This window comes from Carcharhinus amblyrhynchos, unplaced genomic scaffold (assembly GCF_965287045.1).
Source record: "Carcharhinus amblyrhynchos unplaced genomic scaffold, sCarAmb.v2.hapA scaffold_393, whole genome shotgun sequence".
Classification (NCBI taxonomy): Eukaryota; Metazoa; Chordata; class Chondrichthyes; order Carcharhiniformes; family Carcharhinidae; genus Carcharhinus; species Carcharhinus amblyrhynchos.
The window spans coordinates 90248-115320 of record NW_027650133.1 but is presented as its reverse complement, the minus strand read 5'-3'; the positions used below and the strand labels follow the sequence as shown (position 1 = coordinate 115320).

The following is a 25073-nucleotide window of genomic DNA, read 5'->3' as shown; positions in this document are numbered from 1 at the left end:
ACCCTTTTGCCCTTGACCATTACATAATGACAATTCTGATTGTTTGAAATGCAGGAGCTGGGCTGGAGGCATTGAATGGATTAGAGCAGTGTGCAGTAGAAGTTACTGGTTAGCTGCAGGCTACAGTAACATCATTAAAGCCACATGCACTACTTCTGGTGGAAAATTACACGATATAGAATCATAGAAACCCTACAGTGCAGAAAGAGGCCATTTGGCCCATCGAGTCTACACCGACCACAATCCCACACATTCCCTACCCCCATATCCCTACATATTTATCACTAATCCCTCTAACCTACACATCTCAGAACAATTTTAGCATGGCCAATCAACCTAACCCGCACATCTTTGAACTGTGGAGGAGAAACCGAAGCACCCGGAGGAAACCCGTGCAGACACAAGGAGAATGTGCAAACTCCACACGGACAGTGACCCTGGGCATCAAACCCAGATCCTTGGAGCAACAGTGCTAACCACTGTGCTACCATGCCATATTGTGTGATATGGTCACACAATACAGGTAAATGTGTCTCAGGGTACAGATCTACTCAGCACACATCTAAAACCATTTGATGACAAAGAGTTAAAGCTCCCTCAGTGATCAAATTCACACGTGGTTTACTCTTGTCAACAAATGTGTAAAAGAGGGTAAAAATACACATGCATCATATACCATGTGAAAATGATTGTTGAGGTGATCACATCTGTTGTTCATCCCATATTCATCAATTAGAATTCTGCATCATCGGCATTCCACGTTATCCATTTGTGATTAGTTGATATTCTACTGCACAACATTTGGTTAGATGTTCGTCTATTCAATGGGTCCACAATTGCAATCTAGCCCAGGGTAACACCATGAAGTTCACCCCTACCTTCTGGCTTTTACAGGCCTCTTTTTATTTATACTTACATGGGGTTTGGGCATCACAGACTCGGCCCAGCAGTTATTGTCCACCCTAGTTGTCCCTTGAGAAGGTGGTGGGTGAGCTGCCATCTTGAATCGCTGTGGTCCATGTGGCATAGGTACACCCGCAGTGCTGTTAGGGAGGGAGTTCCTAAAGTTTATTTCTTAATCACAAGTAGACTTACATTCGCACAGCGATGAAGTTACTGTGAAAATCACCTGGTTGCCGCACTACGGCGATGTTCGGGGGACACTAAGGGAGAATTTTGCATGACCAATTCACCTAACCCGCGCAGATTTGGAATGTGGGAAGAAACCGAAGCACCCGGAGGAAACCCACACAGAAATGGGGAGAACGTGCAGACTCCACACAGACAGTGACCCAAACCGGGAATCGAACCCGGGTCCCTGGTCCTGTGAGGCAGCAGTGCTAACCACTGACTCAGCAACAGTGAAGGAATGGCCAATATATTTCCAAGTCAGGGTGGTGAGTGACTTGGAGGGGAACTTGCAGGTGGTGGTGGTGTTGCCCATGTGTCTGCTGCCTTTTTCCTTCGAGATGGTAGAGATTGCGGGTCTGGAAGGTGCTGTCAAAGAAGTCTTGGTACATTTTTGCAGTGTATCTTGTAGGTGGTACACACTGTGCATCACTGGTAGAGGGAGTGAATGTTTGTGGATGGGGTGTCAGTCAAGCGGGACTGCTTTGTCCTGGATGGTGTTGAGCTTCTTGAGTGTTGTTGGAGCTGCACCCATCCAGGCAAATGGGGAGTATTCCATCACATTCCTGATTCGTGCCTTCTAGACAGTGGACAAGTTTTAGGGAGTCGGGTTACTCTCCACAGGATTCCCAGCCTGTGACCTGCTCTGGTAGTCATGATGCGGAGATGCTGGCATTGGACTGGGTAAACACAGTAAGAAGTCTCACAACACCAGGTTAAAGTCCAACAGGTTTATTTGGTAGCAAAAACCACTAGCTTTCGGAACGCTGCTCCTTTGTCGGGTGAGTGGGAGTTCTGTTCACAAACAGGGCGTATAAAGACAGAAACTCAATTTACAAAATAATGGTTGGAATGTGAGTCTTTACAGGTAATCAAGTCTCAAAGGTACAGACAATGTGAGTGGAGAGAGCGTTAAGCACAGGTTAAAGAGATATGTATTGTCTCCAGACACGACACTAAGTGAGATTTTGCAAGCCCAGGCAAGTCATGGGGGTTACAGATAGTGTGACAGGAACCCAAGATCTCGGTTGAGGCCGTCCTCATGTGTGCGGAACTTGGCTATCAGTCTCTGCTCAGGGACTCTGCGCTGTCGTGTGTCCTGCCTGGAGACAATACACATCTCTTTTACCTGTGCTTGACGCTCCCTCCACTCACATTGTCGGTACCTTTAAGACTTGATTACATGTAATGACTCACATTCCAACCAATATTTTGTAAATTGAATTTGTGTCTTTATATGCCCTGTTTGTGAATAGAACTCCCCATTCACCTGACGAAGGAGCAGCAAGCGCTCCGGAAGCATCTGGTGTTTGCTACCAGATTAACCTGTTGGACTTTAATCTGGTGTTGTGAGACTTCTTACTGTTCCGGTAGCCGCATTATTCATATGAACTGTCTGTTTGGGAAATCTGATTCGGGTGGCTGGATGAGACAAATCTGTCCCTGATTTGATACTAATTGGCAAGCTCACTGAACGGATGATACAGAAAGATTTCCCGCCGCTACCCCAAGGTTGAGGCTGCGACAAATTTAAGTGGCTCTGCACCTGGCTGTGCCGCGCCTGACACTGAGGGAAAGCAAGAATGGAAGGACTTTAGCTTTGTCTAAAAACCCACTATGAGCCAGAAACAAAACTGGGTGGAAGTGAGATAACAATCTCCACTCTTTCTCAGCTGATCACTAACAGGAACCTATCAGTAGTCTGCCTCGCTCTAGTTAAGGAACAGATAGACATTCTATCGCAAAACTTCCATTTCTGTTTCTCAATCTCCACCCAAGACCTGCCTTTCCCCTTTTGTAAGCGTTCCAGGTTCAGCATTTTCTGTTCTTACTTCAGTTTTCCAACATTCTGGACGTTCTGTTTTCTCCCTCTTCAGGGTAGTTTCAAGCACTGAGTAAGCCATTGCCCTCACTGACTTCCGACCGTGACTGTCGCCTCCGCCCTCGGGTTAAGCCCCCACTCCAGAGACTTGAGCATGTCATCAAACCTGTCGGGTCGGCTCAGCACAGCACCAAGAGAAGGCCACACTGCTAGAGATACTGCGCAAAAATTTCCAGGAACTTCCAGTCCCGCCAGTGGTTACCCCCGCCACCCTCCCTCACTGCTTTCCCCAGCAGCAGAGGGTGTGGGGCACACCAAACCCTCTAAACAGCAGTGGGGCCAGAAGACCCCATCGCTGGCCAATGGTGGGCTGCCTCCGCCACCAGACAATACACCAGAGGAGGACTGGAAAGTCCCACCCAACGCCTTTCAAATAAGATCCTAAATCACTTCCCTAACTGCTATCCATAAGACCATAAGACATATGAGCAGAATTAGGCCACTCGGCCCATTGTGCTTGCTCCACCCCATTAAATCATGGCTGATATTTTTCACATCCCCATTCTCCTGCCTTTTCCCCATAACCCCTGATCCCCTTATTAATCAAGAACCTATCCATCTCTGTCTTAGAGACATTCAATGACCTGGCCTCCACAGCCTTCTGCGGCAAGGAGTTCCACAGATTCACCGCTCTCTGGCTGAAGAAATTCCTCCTCATCTCAGTTTTAAAGGATCGTCCCTTTAGCCTGAGGTTGTGCCCTCTGGTTCTAGTTTTTCCTACCAGTGGAAACATCCTCTCCACGCCCACTCTATCCAGGCCTCGCAGTATCCTGTAAATTTCAGTGAGATACCCCCTCATCCTTCTAAACTCCAGGTGGATGTTAAAGATCCCATGAGGAAAAACACTATCCAAACATTTAATCCCTTGACAAAACACGGTCGCTGATGCCAAAAACTGTTTGCAGGACCTTGCAGCGTGCAATTTATCTGCCGCGTTTGCCTGTATCACAACTGGAACTGCATTTCAAAAGTACATAATTGGCCGTGAGACACTTCGGAATGTCCTCATTGTTATGAAGGAGCGGAGGATTCCCCCCTCTGAGAACTAACATCTAACCACTCAGAGTACCACTCCCTGAAAAAGTGAGTGTGAAGTGGTATGGTGTACTTTTGGCAACCTTTACTGGTTAAATCAAAATAACACTCCCTGACAAATCAACAAGTAACAATTTATTTATCTAATGGTGAACAAGTTAACTAAACTGTTAACAAACTGAATAAAACAAGATTCTGATGGAATGCTGCTCCAATAATTACAACTCCCACTCATTAACAAAAATAATAGTTTAGTCACTCTAAAATACAACCAGGTTTTGTGTCTTCTGGAACATTCTGGGTCTTCTCTGTTGGTTATTCTTTCTTCTTTTACATCTTTGCTATCAAGGTGAGGCTGTGAGCTGTGGCAGGTGGCAGTTGCTCTCTGCCTTTTGTCCCCCTTTCTTTTATACCTCTGATGACATATCAATATTCCCCCACAATAGGATTGGTCCTCGGTTACCAAAAACCATCAGATTTAAATTTAGTAGGTTCTTGGTGTGCAAGTGCCTAATTCAAACTGATTGGCTAAATTTTTAAAAAAATCAAAAGCCTGAAAGTTTGTTGCCTTGATAACGCTGCTGCTCGGCCTTCTGATGTAAATGTTTCATTCTGGGCACTCTGTACTTGCTCTTCTAACCTCCAAGCACAAAAAAAGCATCACCCTTTGCCAGAACCATGCAGTGCTTTTCACTCTTTGCGTTTTATAAAGACAAATTCTAACATCCTACTTTTCAAACTACATATTCTCTACAAAACACTCAACAACAGGAAAAGCTTGTTTTAATCCTTTATTCCCTGGAGCGTAGAAGAATGAGGGGAGATTTGATAGAGGTGTATAAGATCTTGATGGGTATAGATAGAGTGAATTCCAGCAGGCTTTTTCCACTGAGGCTAGGGGAGGAAAAAAAACCAGAGGGCATGGGTTAAGGGTGAAAGGAGAAAAGTTTAAAGGGAATATTAGCGGGGGGAATTCTTCACGCAGTGAGTGGCGGGAGTGTGGAATGAGCTGCCAGATAAAGTGGTAAATGCAGGGTCATTTTTAACATTTAAGAAAAACTTGGACAGTTACATGGGTGAGAGGGGTGTGGAGAGATATGGTCCAAGTGCAGGTCAGTGGGACTAGGCAAAAAACGGTTCGACACAGACAAGAAGGGCCAAAAGGCCTGTTTCTGAGCTGTAATTTTCTATGGTTCTAATGCAAGCTCTAATCTCTTTGACAGAAGGAGATTCTGAACCAGGTTTTGCGATACATCGCCTTTCTGAACAGGCACATCTCCAACGCTAAATCCCTGCTGAAGAATCACTACGTGGCAATAGATGAAAGTGGTGAGTGCATGACATCTTCCGCAAAGCATCATCTTCACGATTTATGGGTTTCTTGTGGGGTTTGTCTGAATCCTCCGTGCTGTCCCCTAATGTCCAAAGATTGGTGGGTTAGGTGGATTGGCTATGCTAAATTGCCCCTTAGTGTCCGAAGATGTGTAGGTTAGGGGGAATTGAACATGCTAAACTGCCCTTTAAGTGTCCAAAGATGTGTAGGTTAGGTGGATTGGGCATGCTAAACTGCCGCTTAGTGTCCAAAGATGTGCAGGTTAGGTGGATTGACCATGCTAAGTTGTCCCTTAGTGTCCAAAGATCTTCAAGCCTCTGGCTTGCTGGACCAAATTGTTCATCTCTTGTTCCAGCTTTTCTCCTGTTCTAGGCTAACTCTGGACTTCACTGCCACAAATAGGTCAACACTGGGAGATCTGAGACTTCTGCGCAGCAATTAAAGATCATCTGCCTTTTACTTTTCTAAAGTTGATGTATTAGTGTGACAAGTCGGCTTACATTAACACTGCAATGTAGTTCCTGTGAAAATCCCCTAGTACCTGAACAGGTGCTGGAAACACTCCGGCACCTGTTCAGGTACATTGAGGAGAGTTTATTGTGTACATTGAGTACAATGGTACATTGTACCTCTCCTCAATGGTACATTGAGGAGAGGGAGAATTTAGCACGGCCAATGCAGCAAAAACCAGCACATCTTTCAGAGTGTGGGAAGAAATGGAGCACCCCGAGGAAACCCATGCAACTACTAGGACAATGTGCAGACTCCACACAGAGTGTGACTCAAGCTGGGAATCGAACCCAGGTCCCTAGCGCTGTGAGGCAGCAGTGTCAGTAAGGGTGAGGAACATAAGTGCCTATTAATCATTAAGAAGCCTTTAAGGGACAAAGTAGACCCAAGGCTGCGTGGACAGCCGGACACCTCCACCTCCCTCCAGCCAAAATATGGGAGACAAGTCCTACATAATCAGAGCAGTGCTCAAGGAGGCCATTCGGCCCATCAATTGTGCACTGACTCTGAAAGAGCATCGTGCCATGCCTAATGACTGTATCACTGCGCCACCGTGCATGAGTGTCAGTAGCTAACTGTTCGCTACATTTAATGATCCAAGCCCACACCTTTGGACTCGCGGGCAGCACAGCGCTCGTCGCTGTTCCCAACTCCGCTTCCATCTTCAGAAAGGCCGAATTTGTGGCCATCACTCCATATCCAGGAGTTTTGAACATGACAGGTCAAGCAAAACAAAAAGTGTCTCCATTGGAATACAACAATAAATTGGGACTTTGACAACAGAGGCAGAAAGCAATCAATGTCAGGAAGAACTGGATGTTGCGAAATATAATTAGATCCCAGCTGGAGAATTGTGTCCACCTTTAAGTAGTTTCCAAGAAGCGGAATGCCTCAGTGAAGATGCAAATGATATTTACTGGAGACTGGTCTAAGAGATCTGGAGTGCACTTACGCAAAAAGATTCGAAAATCCCTGAATCGTTTCCTTAGAAATATGAAGAGGATTCAGTCTGAAAGTTGTAAATCAGATAGATCATTACCTGTCTTCAGAATAGGGAAGGGATGGGCCGGAGTTGAGAGGGGACAATGTGAGATATTGTTTAAAGCGTCTGTATTCTAAAAGCTTTACACTGGCCCCATGGACATAGTACCTTTAAGGTCAGGTTCCAGTAGCTGCTAGGATAGTGTTGGCTTTGACCTGTGTTAGACAGTTTCAAGTCTCCGGGTCTGGTCGCCAGAGGTTCAGGGTGTGAGTTTCCTCCGGGTGCTCCGTTTTCCTCCCACGGTCTGAAGGACGTGCTGGTTAGCTGCATTGACCCAGAATGTGGCGTCTAGGAGAATTTCGCAGTAACTTCTTCGCAGAGTTAATGTTATCCTTAATTGTAACTAATAAATAAACTTTAGAAAGTTCTAAACTTTAGACTTTAGGACTTTAGATCTCGCCAGGCACCTGGTTGTTGGGAATGGCCTTTCCACATTTGTTAGGACCTTTTGGTCATACTAGCTCCTTGTGTGGCTTGATGTCAAGTTTTGTTTGCTAACTCTCCTGTTAGCAAAGTGTGGCCTAGGGACAGTTTGCCACATTAAATACAAGTTGATGCATAATATACCTTCAACCAACCGAGCAAGACAACCAACCAATTTTTCTATTTCTAGAATACTATTTAAATGGAGAGGAGTCTACAAGCCCAAGAGAAGCCGCGCAGAGTAACACGGAGGAGATAAGTCCTTCCTCCACTCCTCCAAGCATAAAGAAAAGGAGGCTGAGGAATCTCTGCCCTAAGCCAAGGAAGAAGAAGTGGGCAGGAAAAACAGGTACAATACTCTGGGCTCGCACTCAGGGTGATGGTGGTGGCATAGTGGTATTGTCACTGTACTGGTGATCAAGGAGATCTAGGGCAAGATCTGGGGAGCTGAGTTCAGATCCCACCATCACAAACGATGCAATTTCAATTCAATACAAATCTGGAATCAAAAATCTAATGATCAATGTTGTCGATTGTGCTTAAAAACACATCTGGTTCTCTAATATCCTTTAGGGAGGGAAATCTGCCATCGTTACCCAGTCTGGCCTACATGTGACTCCAGACCCACTGCAATGTCGTTGATTCTGAAGTTCCCTCTCAAATGACCTAACAAGCCCCTGAGTTCAAGGACAATTAATGATGGGCAATAAACACTGACAGAGCCAACGGTGCCCACATCCCATCAATGAATAAAAAAGTACCTCGTGCCAACTCTGAGCCTATCAGGCTGATGTTAGCATTTTCCCATTTAGTTTCAGCATTGAGGTGTAGAAAGGATGTAGAGTAAACTACACTACCCCATCCAGATAAGGTGGAACACAGTGCTCTCTCTATACAGTCGCATCAAGCACTTCCTGGTCAAGGATAGCGCAGTACCAGATACAGAGTGCATCTCCCTCAACACTATCCCCATCAAACACTCCCAGGACAGGTACAGCACGGGGTTAGATACAGAGTAAAGCTCTCTCTACACTGTTGCATTAAATACTTCCAGCTCAGGTGCAGTGTGATATTTCCTCTCCTGTACTTCAGTTTCAGTAGAAAGCTACCAATATATCAACCTCAATTTTATTGCAATGCTCTTTCTGTTTTGTGTTCTTTTCACATTGTAAGCTTGCAACCACGGGACAAAGACTACTTTCATCTAAATTCTTTGGATCATTTTTATTCCCAAAGATTTTCACCACATTAGGAGGTCTTTAGAATTGGCAGGTAGGCCCTGCTTCCAGGATCTCTGCCTTCATTCCTGTTTCCAACAATATGTAGGTAGCCAGCCTGCATTCAGCATCTCTGTCCTTGCTGTCTCCATTGCAAAGGTGACCAGTTCAAATCCCCAGGAATTTTAAACAGAGTTATCCCTTTCTGTAAGTCGGCATAGCCACCTCAAAGGTGGGGTCCCAGGTCTCAAATCACCAACAAAAAATCGAAAGCCATTCAACATTCCCATTGAAATATCTCTGTATTAACAGAAGCAGACAGCTGCCTTTCCAGGTGGCCTCATTATGAATGTTTGGCTAAGCTCCAAGAATGACTAATATACGACTAGGCAGGCATTGTTTATAGCTTGCTGGGGAGCAACATTTTTTTTTAAACAGTATTGACATAATACATTGTATTCAATTTGTTTTTCTTTGAGCTGGTTTGTGTGTTTAACTGCACAAGACTAAGAGGTGTGAAAAGCTTCTGACATTGACACTGTGATTGTCTGTGATTGGTTGACACTTCTAAGAAGTTTTAAGGTGAGCAGTTTTCCTTTCAAACTATCTTGTCAACATCTGTCTTATGTCATCAGTTTCAGGATCATTTCAAAAACTTATCAATGGCTCATTGGTTCTGTACATCATAGATATTGTGAGAGTGGCTATGGAGGCTAAATATGAAGAGGAATTGTGGGGGCACTGGGGGCTAATGCAGATCCATGGAAGTTATAAAGGAGAATGAGGTGGGACATCGGAGTGAATGAAGGGCATGGAGGAGTGTGGGGAGCCTGGAGAGTATGAAGAAACATGGAGAGACATGGGGAGCATAAGGTGCACAGGGAGCACGGAGACCGTGGGGAGCACGGGGAGCGTGGAGAGCACGGGGAGCGTGGAGAGCACGGGGAATGTGAGGAGCACGGGGAGCGTGGGGAGAATAGAGGAGCATTGGCGGCATGGAGAGAATATGAGGGGACATGCGCACGGATGCAGAGTGAGGGCTTGAGGATTTGATGGTCATGATGACAGCTTGTCCAATGATCCAGTAAATGGAGCCGGCCCTTCCAGCCTGTTGGCCTTGCCATCCGCTTGCCTCCAGTGCCACTTCAGGCCTACCCCTGGAGGTGATGGGTTGGACTCCATCCCATCCTGCCTACCCAAAACACAACAGTGGTGGCTTAGGCCCTCCTTAATGGAGATGGGTTGGCAGAATTGGGAACCTTCTTGATCCCATTTCCCAGTCCCCTTCACAAAATCTAGGCCTGAGTGTCTCAGTATAACAATACCCACTGTAGTGTCTTGGTTACCATATCCGGGGAGGAAGGTGATTAGAGTTCTGAGGGACAAAACTGAAACACGTCCAATTGAGGATTAGTGTTTGAAAATGTTGACCAATATGTAAAAGTTCTCTGTAAATCCACAACTCTATGTTTAAGAATTGTCAGTGATGTTCTGTACACATTTTATGACCTTTTAGCTGGTTTATGTACTAAAGGCGTCAAACACTTTGCTTCCAAGAAGCAGACATTAATGTATTCAATCCATCAGTTCAGCTGTGTGTACTCGTGCGCACTTGATGATTATGATTTTTCTTATTCATTTGTGGGACATGGGCGTTGCTGGCTGGGCCAGCATTTATTGCCCATCCCTAGTTGCCTTTGGATAGCATTTAAGAGCCAATCATATTCCTGTGGCTCTGGAGTCACATGTAGGCCAGACCGGGGTAAGGACGGCAGATTTCCTTCTCTAAAGGACATTAGTGAACCAGATGGGTTTTTCTGACAATGCTTTCGTTAGTAGATTCTTAATTCCAGATATTTTTTATTGAATTGAAATTCCACTGGGATTTGAACCTGGGTCCCTCAGAACATTAGCTGAGTTTCTGGATTAATAGCCCAGTGATTAAAAACCACTAGACCATGGCCCCCTCTCATGTTTTGTTGGGGACTGTGATGATTTTAATCAGGCAATTGAGGTTGGCCTGTTCGAGTATGAATCCCCTGATTGAAAGCTATTGATGGCCCCATGTCCTGTATTTAAACAGGAGTGTCAGCCCCTCTAGACTCCTGATACAGGTAGTAGTACACTATGAGCACTCTGTAGGGTATGGATAGTCAGGAGCTTTTTCCCAGGGTGGAAGAGTCAATTACTAGAGGGCACAGGTTTAAGGTGCGAGGGGCAAGGTTTAAAGGGGATGTACGAGGCAAGTTTTTTACACAGAGGGTGGTGGGTGCCTGGAACTCACTGCTGGGGGAGGTAGTGGATGCAGATACGATAGTGACTTTTAAGGGGCAAATACATGAATAGGATGGGAATGGAGGGATGTGGTCCCCGGAAGGGTAGTGGGTTTTAGTTCAGTCGGGCAACATGCTCGGTGCAGGCTTAGAGGACCTGTTCCTGTGCTGTAATTTTCTTTGTTTTTTATTCTTTGTATGGTGGGATCTTGTAAATAAAGGAAATTTGTTGACAGGACTTTCACCTCCATGGACTTATTATAGGGACGGCCATAGGTTTGGGGGTAATTTTGCCAGGACTGCTGAGAGGCTTTCATGGGGAGACCAACTTTTATGCACTCATGCACTCTTGGCTGAATGAGTGTGAGAAATGCGATGGTTTACAATTCAATTGGTAGTGGTATAAGTTTGCTCACTTTCCCTCTCGCCACAGAACGGAGACAGGTGCTGAAATCTCGCCGCCGCCTCTACAGTGAGCCAGCGGTCTGTGAGAATCACCTGAGAGCAGAAGGCCAGCAGGAGGTTAAGCTGACTTGGCAAGGAACATCCGTGGATACGTCTTCCTCCAGTTCCTGTTCGCAGGACAACACTAGCAGGCCTCCAGGCCGCACTCTGGTCCTTACCTTGCTGGAGTTGGCAGAATCAAGGGAACTTGCCGGATCCGGTCTCAGAAACATAGGTAACTATTTGAAAGCAGTTTTAGCCTCAGTGTGGGAGAAACTCTGGTCGATGTATGCATTAACACAGAGCCCCGTTTTCAGCTAACATACAGGCGGTGATTAGCAAATTTGCAATTTGGTGCCATCAGCATGTCGCTAATTATGTGCAAATTAATTTAATTCAGGGGCCAATTATAATATAATCAAACCTAGTCAACACACTTTTATGAAAGGAAAATCATGTTTGACAAATTTGCTCGAATTCTTTGAGGATGTAACGGGGAGAGTAGATAGAGGGGAACCTGCAAATGTTGTGTATTTAAATTTCCAAAAAGGCAATTGGCAAGGTGCCGCATAAGAGGCTGGTGCATAAAGTAAAAGCCCATGGAATTGGAGGGAGTGTGTTAGAACTGGCTGTCACATAGAAAGTTGGAATAAATAGGTCTTTTTCAGAGTGGAAAGATGTAACTAGTGGAGTATCACAGGGACCAGTGAAATTAAACCATTGTCGATTTGTTGGAAAAACCCACCTGGGTCACTAATGTTCTTTAGGGAAGGAAATCTGCCACCCCTACCTGGTCTGACCTATATGTGACTCCAGAGCCACAGCAATGTGGTTGACTCTCAACTGCCTTCCAAGGGATGGGCAATAAATGCTGGCTCACCCAGCGACGCCCATGTCCCACAAATGAATTTTGAAAAAGTTCTTGGCCCGCAATTGTTCACTATTTATACTAATGACCTGGAGGAAGGAACGGAATACAAGTTTGCTGATGATACGAAGCTAGTTGGAAGGGCAGGCTGTGATGCGGATATTCCCCAAAGGGATATGGATAGATCGGACAACTGGACGTAAACTTGGCAAATGTAGGCAAGTGTGAGGTCATGTATTTTGACAGGAAGAATCAAAAGGCAGATTATTATCTGAATGGAGTGAGACTGCAGGTGAGTGAAGTACAGAGGGATCTGGGTGTTCTAGCGCATGAATCACCAAAAGCTAACAGGCAGGTCCAACAAGTAATGAAGAAGGCAAACAGCATTTTGGCCTTCATTGTAGGGGAGATGGATTTTAAAAATAGGGAAATTTTGTTGCAATTGTACGGGGTATTAGTGAGGCCTCACCTGCAATACTGTTTACAGTTTTGGTCCCCTTAGGGTGTAGTAACATTGGAGGTAATGAATCTCCTTTGGACTAGGCTAATTCCTGAGATGAGAGGGTTGTCTCATTAAGAGAGACTAAATCATCCGCATCTCTATCCCTTGGTGTTTAGAAGAGTGAAGGCTGACCTTACTCAAACATATCAGATGCTGGGAGGGTTTGACAGGGTGGATGGTGAGATGGCTTCACTAATGGGAGAGTGTCGAACGAGAGGACGGAGCTACAAGAAAAAAGACCGGGCATTTAAAACTGAGGGGCGTAGGAATTTCTTCCCGCAGAGGGTTGTGAGTCTCTGGGACTCTCTGCCCCAAAGGGTGATGGAGTCTGGACCATTAGAAGTAGTTAAAGTGGAGGCAGATAGATACTCGATAGATCAAGGAATAGAGGACTGTGGGGAAACGGCACAGAACAGGAGGTGAGGCTGGCAGAGATCAGCCATGGTCGTACTGAATAGCGGGGCCGGCCGGAAGGGCCTGGTGGCCTCCTCCTGCCCTATTACGTGTGTGTTCTTGCGCATTAAGGCTCACTGGGCTTTCTGGGTGCCAATGCAAGTAGCCTGCAGAGGCCTGGCACAAGATCAGAGAAAGCTTGAAAACTTCAGCAGCTCTGGCAGTATCTGGAGGGAGTTTGGTTTTGAGTTTGAGTTTTGAGGGGGGGGCGGCAGCACAGTGGTTAGCACTGCTGCCTCACAGCACCAGGGACCCAGGTTCAATTCCCCGCTTGGATCACTGTCTGTGCGGAGTCTGCGCATTCTCCTCGTATCTGCGTGGGTTTCCTCCAGGTGCTCCAGTTTCCTCCCATACTCCAAAGACGCTGGTTAGGTGTTAAATTCTCCCTCAGTGTACCCGAATAGGGGACTAGGGGATTTTCACGGTAACTTCATTACAGTGTTAATGTTGGCCAGCGGACTCCAAACTCTGATCCGGATGCGGTATGCTGCAGGCCGAATGTGGCCTGCAGGCCGTAGTTTGGAGACCCCTGATGTAGGCCTACGTGTGACACTAATAAATAAATTTTGCTTCAGTTTGAACCTTCATCAGAACTACAGAGAGGGAAAATGTGGTGGATATTAAACAGTGACTGAGAGGGATTGCAACAAGATGTCTTAAGAACAAGAGGCAGATGTGAGGGTGGGATGGAATGAGGAAGGAAGAGTTTTGGCATTGAGACAATAAATGTATGGGATATTTTAGAAAGGGGGTTTAAGATGGAGGAGAAAGGTCACAGTCTAAAGCTGAACTCAGTATTGAGTCTCGACCGGTGTAACGTGCCTAATCAGAAAATCATAGGAATATAAATCATAGAACCCTACAGTATAGAAAGAGGCCATTCGGCCCATCGAGTCTGCACCGACCACTATCGGACCCAGGCTCTACCCCCATATCCCTACATATTTACCCACTAATCCCTCTGACCTACACATCTCAGGGACAATAAGGGGCAATTTTTTAGTGTGGCCAATCAACCTAACCCGCACATCTTTGGACTGTGGGAGGAAACCGGAGCACCCGGAGGAAACCCATGCAGACACAAGGAGAATGTGCAGACTCCACACAAACAGTGACCTGAGCCAGGAATGGAACCCAGGTCCCTGGAGCTGTGAAGCAGCAGTGCTAACCACTGTGCTACCATGCCGCCCAAGATGAGATGTCGCTCCCCCAGTTTGCGTTGGGCTTCACTGGAGCACTGTGGCGGGCCAAGGATAGGATGAGAGCAAGATGCCAAGTTAAAATGGGGCACGACAGGAAGGTCAGGTGGGGGGGCTGTTTCACTTGCGGACTGAGTGAAGATATCCTGCAAAGCGGTCACCCAATCAAGTGTTCAGTCTCCCCAGTGTGGTGGAGACTGTATAGGGAGCAGCAAAGGCCCAGAATACATAAGAAATAGGAGCAGGAGTAGGCCATCTAGCCCTTCGAGTCTGCCCTGCCATTTAATAAGATCGTGGCTGCTCTGAAGTGGATCTGTTCCACCTTCCTGCTTTTTCCCCATAACCCTTAATTCCCTTGTCTATCAGAAATCTATCTACCCGTGACTTAAATATATTCAGCGAGGTAGCCTCCATCACTTGAATGGGCAGAGAATTCCAGAGATTCACCACCCTTTGAGTGAAGAAGTTCTTCCTCAACTCTGCCCTAAGGTGCCTCCCTTATTTTGAGGCTGTGCCCTCTAGTTCTGTTTTCCTTTCTAAGCGGGAAGAATCTCTCTACCTCTACCCTATCCATCCCCTTCATTATCTTATACGTCTCAATAAGATCCCCTCAGCCTTGTAAACTCTAACGAGTACAGGCCCAGTCTATTCAATCTCTCCTCATAAGCTAACCCCCTCATCTCCGTTATCAGCCTAGTGAACCTTCTCTGCACTCCCTCCAAGGCCAATATATCCTTTCGCAAATAAGGGGACCAAAACTGCACACAGTACTCCAGTTGCGGCCTCACCAGTGCCTTGTACATCTAGGCTAAAGTGGTGGGCTTGGGGCAGAAACATGTGGAGCAGGCCCAGTTGTTCAAACAGGAGGACGCCACCCCTGCCCCCCTCCCACACCACCCCACCAATCCCCTCCAACATTTCTCCTACTCCCGCCCAGCTCCATTTGCACCCAGAATGAACACTGGGCTACAACCTCAGCTGAATTTTAAAAATCCAAAAAGATTCTTACCTGCGCTGTCTTCTCCGTCTCTGCAAACCAACAGGTTCCGTCTCGGCTGTGAGTGCTGGGGCAGCTGGGTGGGCGGGGGGGGGGCTTTCGATTCCCCGATTGGAAGATGAGTCCAGTTCCCACGTGGCCTTTAACTTGCACCCCCCCACCCCGTTCAAGGTTAAGTGGGCAAGTCTATAATGCACCTTGCGGGATCAGAGCGAGGACCAACACCCCATGACACCACCGAAGGAACATCCAGCACTGTGGCAAATGCGTAGGTTAGGAGATGTTTATGTAATCACACCTCTGCCCCAAGTGCTTCACATTCAACAAGTTTCCTCTGAGTTCAATCACTGCGGTTATACTGTGTATACAGGTAAACTTGGTGAAGTTTTGTATACAACAAACTGCACTGAGATCATGCACTGAGCCATAGAATCCCTACAGTGCAGAAAGAGGCCATTCGACCCACAATCCTACCCAGGCCCTACCGCCGTAATGCTATGCATTTACCCTTGCTCATCTCCCTGACACTACTAAGGGGCAATTTAGCACAGCCAATCCACCTAACCTGCGCATCTTTCGGACTGTGGGCGGAAGCCGGAGCACCTGGAGGAAACCCACGCAGACACAGGGAGAATGTGCAGACTTTGCACAGACAGTGACCCAAGCTGGGAATCGACCCCGGGTCCCTGGTGCTGTGAGGCAGCGGTGCTAACCACTGTGCCACCAAAGCCAGAGGAAACAAAGGAGAGAGAAAGACCCTGATCTCCGTCCATTTGCTACCACTAAGTCAGCCCATGAATTGGAGGAGGGACGGGAAGTGGGAGGGGGGGGTGGGGGTTGTTTGTGTGGAGTTTGCACGCTCTCCCCATGTCGGAATGGGTTTCCTCCGGGTGTTCTGGTTTCCTCCCACAGTCCAAAGATGTGTCCGTTAGGTGGATTGGCCATGCTAAACTGTCTCTTAGTATCAGGGGGACTGGCTAGGATAAATGCATGGGGATAGGGCCTGGGTGAATTGTGGGCCTTCTAGAGCGATTCACAAGAGTTTACTTCACAACAAACAAAGCCTGTTGCAGAGTTTATTTTTTTTTAAACCCACACAAACAAAGCTCCACTACAGCAAACTGCAGCGAATCCTCACGCTGAAAACAGGGTGATTTCTCCAGGGACAGTCTACCAGCAGTGAATAGTTTCATTACCCAAATTAAAAGATAAATCCCTCTCATTTACAGCATTGTGGTTTCCATTTGTGCATCGCGGGTGGGGGGGTGGCGGCGCAGTGTTGGGGCTGGGTGGTTTGGTACTTATCCAAATTCGCACTATTCCGACAAGAAATTTTGTCACAAGATACAGCCAGAAAAGGTCAGCGGGCCGACCAAGCTTGCTCCGTACCGTCACGGTCATAGAATCCCTACAGTGCAGAAGGAGTCCATTCAGCCCATCGAGTCTGGACCGACACTCTGACAGAGTATCTCACCCTCTACCCTGCCCTATCCCTGTAATCCACACAGTGGTCAGCACTGCGGCCTCACACCGCCAGGAACCCAGATTCATTGTGCGGAGTCTACACGTTCTTTCTGTGTCTGCGTGGGTTTCCTCCGGGTGTTCAGGTTTCTCCCCACAGTCCAAAGAAGAGCTGGTTAGGGTACATTGGCTGTGCTAAATACCCCTCATTGCACCCGAACAGGTGCCGGTGTGTGGCGACTGGGTAACAGTAACTTCATTGCAGTGTGAATGTAAGCCTGCTGGTGACACGAACAAATAAATTTAAAAACCCTTCACATTTACCAACTAATCTACACAGGTTTGGAGACAAAGGGGCAACTTAGCATACCCAATTCACCTAACCTGTACATCTTTGGACACTAAGGGGCAATTAAGCATGGCCAATCCACCTAACCTGCACACCTTTGGACACTAAGGGGCAATTAAGCATGCCTAATTCACCTAACCTGTACATCTTTGAACACTAAGGGGCAATTTGGCAAGACCAATCTACCTAACCTGCACATCTTTGGACATTAACGGGCAATTGTCATGGCCAGTCCACCTAACCCGCTCAAATTGGGACTGTGGGAGGAAACAGGAGCACCTGGAGGAAACCCACACAGACACGGGAGAACATGCAAACTCCACACAGACAATGACCTGAGGCCAGAATTGAACCCAGGTCCCCGGTGCTGTGAGGCAGCAGTGCTAACCACTGTGCCACTGTGTGCAGGTGTATTTCGTCTGCACGCTAAGACCCCCGTCTACACGTCATCCCCATAATCTGAAATTAGGAAACTACTGATGACCATGAAACCATTGTCAATTGTTGTACAAACCCATCTCGTTCACTAATGTCCCTTTAGTTCAGGTAATCTGTTGTCCTTACCTGATCTGGCCTACATGTGACTCCAGATCTTAAATATTCTCAGGGATGGGTAATAAACGCTAGCCCAGCCAGCAATGCTCACATCCCATGATTGAATATTTTTTTGGAAATGGTTGATCTGATAATGGCCTCAATTCTATTTCTCCTTCAATTTCCTGACCCTTGTCTTCCTTGTTGATCAAAAATCTGTCTGAATTAGCTTTGAATATATTTAATGATACTTCTCTTTGGAGCAGGCAATTTGCACTTTGGCACTGCTGACCTGGTACCCTGGCACTACCAACCTGGTACCCTGGCACTGCTAACCTGGCAGTTCCACACCCTCGTTGGGTGTCATCCAGATTACATCACAAAGCTGTGGCTGTGAGAATCCCAAAAGGGATTCTCGCCGGTGCCAACTGCACTGTGGTCCCTCCCCACAATTCTCTCACCCTGATGTGATTTGCGTATGCGAGGCTGGAGAATGAGGCTCCACACCCTGCGGGGCTGGAGGATGAGGCTCCATGTCCTGTGGGGCTGAAGAATGAAGCTCCACATCTTACAGGGCTGGAGAATGAGGCTCCACACCCTGCGGGGCTGGAGAATGAGGCTCCACACCCTGCGGGGCTGGAGAATGGCTCCACACCCTGCGGGGCTGGAGAATGAGGCTCCACACCCTGCGGGGCTGGAGAGTGAGGCTCCACACCCTGCGGGGCTGGAGAGTGAGGCTCCACACCCTGCGGGGCTGGAGAGTGAGGCTCCACACCCTGCGGGGCTGGAGAGTGAGGCTCCACACCCTGCGGGGCTGGAGAGTGAGGCTCCACACCCTGCGGGGCTGGAGAGTGAGGCTCCACACCCTGCGGGGCTGGAGAGTGAGGCTCCACACCCTGCGGGGCTGGAGAGTGAGGCTCCACACCCTGCGGGGCTGGAGAGTGAGGCTCCACACCCTGCGGGGCTGGAGAGTGAGGCTCCACACCCTGCGGGGCTGGAGAGTGAGGCTCCACACCCTGCGGGGCTGGAGAGTGAGGCTCCACTCCCTGCGGGGCTGGAGAGTGAGGCTCCACTCCCTGCGGGGCTGGAGAGTGAGGCTCCACTCCCTGCGGGGCTGGAGAGTGAGGCTCCACTCCCTGCGGGGCTGGAGAGTGAGGCTCCACATCTCATTCTTTGAAACTCTGACTGACGGAGCAGAGAGAGAGATGTTTGCACTTGTGTAGCAATCTAAAACTAGATCCCAAACATATGAGATAGTCACAAATAAAATGCAGTGGGAGATTCAAAAGAAACCTTTTTACGCAGAGTGTGGTGAACATGTGGAGTTATTTTGGTGAATAGCATAGTTGCAATTCAGGTAAAGCTAGATAAGTTCACAAGGGAGAAAAGAGTAGACGGATATGTTGATGGGGTTAAAAATTAAAGAAGGCAAAGTAGGGCTGCTATTGGGCTGTGCATTCTAGGTAATTCTATGAAATCTAACCTAGTTCTGCGCTTCTGGAGATTATGCTGATGTTCCTGCCCTAACCTAGCTCTGCAAACCAAATCTAATCCTTTTGTTATTTTACAAGACCTCGATCAAATGTCTTTGCAACCTACTTTCCTGTAGAGTGTCAAGTGCTAACTAATGGCCTGACCATTGGGAGGCAGAGCGAAAGGGGTTGGGCCAGAGTTGAGAGGGTCTGCCTATTAAACGTAACCACATTGCTCTCAAACACGGGTTTATGCCTGAGATTTCTTTGCCCGGTGGCACAGTGGTTAGCACGGCTGCCTCACAGCGCCAGGGAGCCGGGTTTAATTCCCGGCTTGGGCGACTGTCTGTGGGGAGTTTGCACATCCTCCTTGTGTCTGCGTGGGTTTCCTCTGGATCCTCCGGTTTTTTCTCACTGTCTAAAAGATGTGTGGGTTAGGTGGATTGTCCATGCTAAATTGCCCCTTAGTGTCCAAAGATGTGTGGGTTAGGTGGATTGGCCATGCTAAATTGCTAGTAGTGTCAGGAGGATTAGCAGGGTAAATACATTGGGTTATGAGGATAGGGCCTGTTTGGGATTTACATCGGTGCAGGCTCAATGGGCTGAATGGCCTCCTTCTGCACTGTAGGGATTGAATGATTCTAACTCCCTTTCTCCATTCTTTCAATTAAACTACATCGGTAACAACCATGTGTTAGCTTGGTTCAGTTAGTAGCCTCTGAGTCAAGAGGGCCTGATTGAAAGCCTCCTCCCCTCGGACCTGAGCACATAAATTAACTTTTAGTACAGTATGAGGGGGCAGTACTAGCTTTGTCAGAGATGTTGTGTTTTTTGGATGAGACATTAAACCTGGACCCCAACTGCTTGATTCACCAGTTCAGGTGGACATTAATGTTCCCATTGGCAGTGTTTGAAGAGCAGTTAAGGAGTTCCCCTCAAGGTGCTGAGGAGCATGAGTAGGCAGGGGATGGAGGAACACAGACCGCTTAGAGGCAAAAGGTCTTCAGTCTGGAAAGGCGTCATGTGTCGGTGCAGACTTGGTAGGCCGAAGGGCTTGTTCCTGTTCTCGTTCATCTTTGTTCTTTGAGTGAGTCTTCCCTAAAATCAGCACCGCTGAAGGCACACTAATTGGCCACTCGTCTCCATGGTGCCAGTGTGAGCTGTAATGGCAGTCGCTGCGCTTGGTCAGGCATTGAGGAGTAATTGAGTTTCTATTACAGGGAACTACGAGATCACCAATGATCCAAAGGGCCCTCCTGAAAATGATGATAGAAAGATCAGTTGCAAGTATGAGCCCAGCACGTACGACCCACCAGTCAACCCTCCCTATCTAAGGTAACAGATACCACCCATGAACTCTTTCTTATTTTCAATAGCCTGTCCCATCTTCGGAGATGCTGATTCACCCAATACATTGAGCAGACAGCCCCTAAATGTCCTGTACCCTCTAAATGCCCACCCGCCGCCCCTGTGCTGGTTAACCTCTCAGTTTGACAATTTTGAAATCCTCACTCTTATTTTCAAGTCCCTCCATGCCTTCACCCTACCCTGCCCTAATCTCCTTCAGCCCCGCAACCTGCTAAGACCTCAGGTCAGCTCAAATTCTGGCCCCTTGCATATCGTCGATTTTCACCACTCCCACTACTGGTGGCCGTGCCTTCAGTTGCGTAGGCCCTTACATGTGGATTCCCTCTCCAAACCTCACTGAATCTACTTCTTCCCATGTCTGCGTGGGTTTCCTCCGGGTGCTCCAGTTTCCTTCCACAGTCCTAAGATGTGCAGGTTAAGTGGATTGGCCATGCTAAATTGCCCTTTAGTGTCCAAAGATGTGTAGGTTAGGTGGATTGGCTGTGCTAAATTGCCCCTTAGTGTCCAGAGATGTGTAGGTTAGGTGGACTTGCCATACTAAACTGCCCCTTAGTGTCCAAAGATGTGTAGGATAGGAGGATCAGCCATGCTAAATTGCCCCTTAGTATCCAAAGATGTGTGGTTTAGATGGATTGGCCGTGGTAAATTGCCCCTAAGTGTCCAAAGATGTGTAAGTTAGGTGAATTGGCCATGCTAAATTGCCCCTTAGTGTCCAAAGATGTGCAGGTTAGGTGGATTGACTATGGTAAATTGCCCCTTAGTTTTAATTTTCTTAAATTTATTAGTCATAAGTAGGCTTACATTAACACTGCAATGAAGTTACTGTGAAAATCCCTTAGACGCCACACTCTGGCACCTGTTTGGGTACACTGAGGGAGAATTGAGCATGGCCTATTGACCTAACTTGCACATTTTGTTCTGGATTGTGAGAGGAAACCGGAGCACCCAGACAAAACCCACGTGGACATGGGGAGAATGTGCAAACTCCACACAGACAGCGACGCAATCTGGGAATAGAACCCGGGTTCCTGGCGCTGTGAGGCAGCAGTGCTAAAGATGTGCAGCTTAGGTGGATTGACCATGTTAAATTGCCTCTCCAGTGTTAGGTGGATTAGCAGGGCAATTACATGGGGTTAAGAGGATAGGTCTGGGTGGGATCATTGTAGGTGCAGGCTCGATGGGCCAAATGGCTTCCTTCTGCCCTGTAGGGATTCTATGATTCATCCAATTCCAGTCACCCGGCATGTGTACAAACCCAATTGTGGAGTCCTTGATGTTGTCACGGCTGATTTAGCTAGCTCAGCCTGGCTTGAGTTTCAAGCTGCATTCAGTTTGTCTGTGTTGGGCACACCCTCACTCCATTTACCGAACATTCAGCGGGACAAAAAACCGTGATACAGGGAAATAATTACACAGCATAATTAAGGAGCCCACGTACCCCAGACATTCTCACTTCCACCTTCTTCCGTCGGGAAGAAGATACAAAAATCTGAGGTCACGTACCAACCAACTCAAGAACAATTTCTTTCCTGCAGCCATCAGACTTTTGAATGAACCTACCTTTCATTAAGTTGATCTTTCTCTACACCCTAGCTGTGACTGTAACACTACATTCTGCACTCTGTCCTTTCCTTCTCCATGAATGGTATGCTTTGTCTGTATAGCTTGCAAGAAACAATACTTTTCACTGTATGCTAATACATGTGACAATAATAAATCCAGTCAAGTCAAGACTTCTGCACCCAATCCAGGGCTCTTAACAACATAGGGGATATGTGGGCAAAGAAGGAGGGGTAATTTGTAAAGTTAAATCTTATTGTGGCTTCTCGTACATCCACAGTATCAAAGACCAGAAGCTGGTTCACTACCTCTCGTCCCACGACGAGGACGATGATGTCGACCGCAGTCCCTGGCTTCCACAGGAGTCCCCTCGAGGTGTGACATTTTCTTTCTCTCCTGTTTTCTCTACCTTCGTCGCAGCAGGTGGTCAGGAAGGCAAATGGGATGCTGGCCTTCATAGCGAGGGGGATTGAATATAAAAGTAGGGAGGTCTTGCTGCAGCTGTATAGGGCATTGGTGAGGCCGCAGCTGGAGTACTGTGTGCAGTTTTGGGCGCCGCACCTGCGCAAAGATATTTTGGCCTTGGAGGGAGTGCAGAGGAGGTTTACTAGGCTGATACCGGAGTTGAGGGGATTGAGCTATGAGGAGAGGCTGAATAAACTGGGCTTGTACTCGTTAGAGTTTAGAAGAATGAGGGGAGATCTCATTGAGACGTATAAGATGATGAATGGGATGGATAGGATAGAGGTGGAGAGACTCTTCCCGCTCAAAAAAGACAGTAGGACTAGGGGGCACAGCCTCAAGATAAAAGGGGGGCGGTTTAGAACGGAGTTGAGGAGGAACTTCTTCACTCAAAGGGTGGTGAATCTCTGGAATTCTCTGCCCGTTGAAGTGGTGGAGGCTGCCTCGCTAAATATTTTTAAGACGCGGGTTGATGGGTTTTTGATAAGAGAGGGGATTAAGGGTTATGGGGAGAGGGCGGGAATGTGGAACTGAGCCACGACAGATCAGCCATGATCTTATTGAATGGCAGGGCAGGCTCGAAGGGCTAGATGGCCTACTCCTGCTCCTATTTCTTATGTTCTTATGTTCTCAAGAAGAAAAGCAGTGGGGCATAAATCACATGGGGGCACAGGTTCAAGGTGAGAGGGGGAAAGTTTAAGGGAGATGTGCAGGGGACGTTTTGCACACAGAAGGTGGTGGGTGCCTGGAACGCGCTGCCAGAGGAGGTGGAAGCGGACACAGTAGCAACATTTAAGAGGCATCTGGATGCGTACGTGAATAGGGAGGGAATATATTATCTGTATAAAACACTAGTGAGGCCATAAGTGGAGTATTGTGTTCAGTTCTGGTCACCACCTTACAGGATCGGGTAAGGGCAGGAGATTTGATTCAGTTAGGGCGCCATGATCAGCATAGACTTAGAGGGTCGAAAGGCCTGTTCCTGTGCTGTACTTTTCTTTGTTCTTTGTTTGATTAATGATCTGCGTAAAATCATAGAATCCACACAGCGCAGAAGGAGACCATTTGGCCCATCGAGCCTGCACCAACCACAGTGCCACCCAGGCCCTACTCCCGTAACCCCACGTATTGACACTGCTAATCCCCCTGACACTAGAGTCAATTTAACCTGGCCAACTAACCTAACCTGCAAATCTTTGGAGGAAACCGGAGCACCCGGAGGAAACCCACACAGACATGGGGAGACTGTGCAAACTCCACACAGACATTGACCCAAGCCAGGAATTAAACCCAGGTCCCTGGTACTGTGAGGCAGCAGTGCTAAACACTATACCACCGTGCCGCACCCCAAATAGCTAGCTTACATCAGAGAACCGATCTTGTGTTAGTTTGGATTAATTAAATGTTTAATTGTTAGTCTGGGAAGTGAGTAACTGGATTACCAGTGGAATTTGAGTGTTGATTCCATTCTCATACCATATTGAACCATATGAATTGTGTGGGTTAGGTGGATTGGCCGTGCTAAATTGCCCCTTAGTTTCAGGGGCACAAGCAGGTTAAATACATGGCGATAGAGGGATAGGGCCTGGGTGGGATACGGTTGGTGGGGATTCGATGGGCCAAATGGCCTCCTCCTGCACTGTAAGGATTCTATAATTTTACGTTTCCATGAATTTAGCACAGAAGCTGAGTGAGGTGGACCCCATTCTCAACATCACCTGTGCTTCCCTCCCACAGCATCTCCCGGCATTCTGTTAGAGAGCAGAACACTCATCAAAATATTGATTGGTAGTTAGTGTAGTGTGCATGTGTCTGAATATCGTCTGGATAAAACACTGGTGGGGCCAGAACTGGAGCACTGTTTGCAGTTCTGGCCGCTATATATACATGGGCGGCACGGTAGCACAGTGGTTAGCATTGCTGCTTCACAGCTCCAGGGACTTGGGTTCGATTCCTGGCTCAGGTCACTGTCTATGTGGAGTTTGCACATTCTCCCTGTGTCTGCATAGGTTTTCTCTGGGTGCTCTCATTTCCTCCCACAGTCCGAAAATGTGGGGGTTAGGTTGATTGGCCATGCTAAAATTGCACCTTAGTGTCCTGGGTTGTGTAGGTTAGAGGGATTAGCAGGTAAATTTGTAGGGGTATGGGGATAGGGTCTGGGTGGAATTGTGGTTGGTGCAGACTTGATGGGCCGAAGGGCCTGTTTCTGCACTGTAGGGTTCTATGTTCTATATTATAGGAAGGGCGTAATTGAACTGGAGAGAGTGCAGAGGACGTTTACAAGAGTGTGACCAGGGCTAGAAAAGTCTGAGGTCACGCACCAACTGACTCAAGAACAGCTTCTTCCCTGCTCTTGTCAGCCTTTGGAATGGACTTATCTTGCACTAAGTTGGTCTTTCTCTACACCCTAGCTATGACCGTAACACTACTCTCGTTTCCTTCTCTGTGAATGATATGCTTTGCCTCCGTAGCGCTCAAGAAACAATACTTACCACCTTGTGACAATAATAAATCAATTTACATCGAATCAAAAAGTGTAGCTGCGAGGAGAGATTGGATAG

General features: G+C 47.5%; 1 protein-coding gene across 1 annotated transcript in view; it reads left to right on the top strand.

The window, feature by feature from the left end:
* meiosin (meiosis initiator) overlaps positions 1 to 25073 on the top strand; it is a 63969-nt gene that overhangs the window by 12689 nt on the left and 26207 nt on the right. The window contains exons 5-9 of the mRNA XM_080183729.1: positions 5269 to 5374; positions 7544 to 7702; positions 11277 to 11522; positions 20343 to 20457; positions 22331 to 22425. Coding sequence (XP_080039855.1) covers positions 5269 to 5374; positions 7544 to 7702; positions 11277 to 11522; positions 20343 to 20457; positions 22331 to 22425 — 721 coding nt within the window. The remainder of the gene's footprint in view (positions 1 to 5268; positions 5375 to 7543; positions 7703 to 11276; positions 11523 to 20342; positions 20458 to 22330; positions 22426 to 25073) is intronic.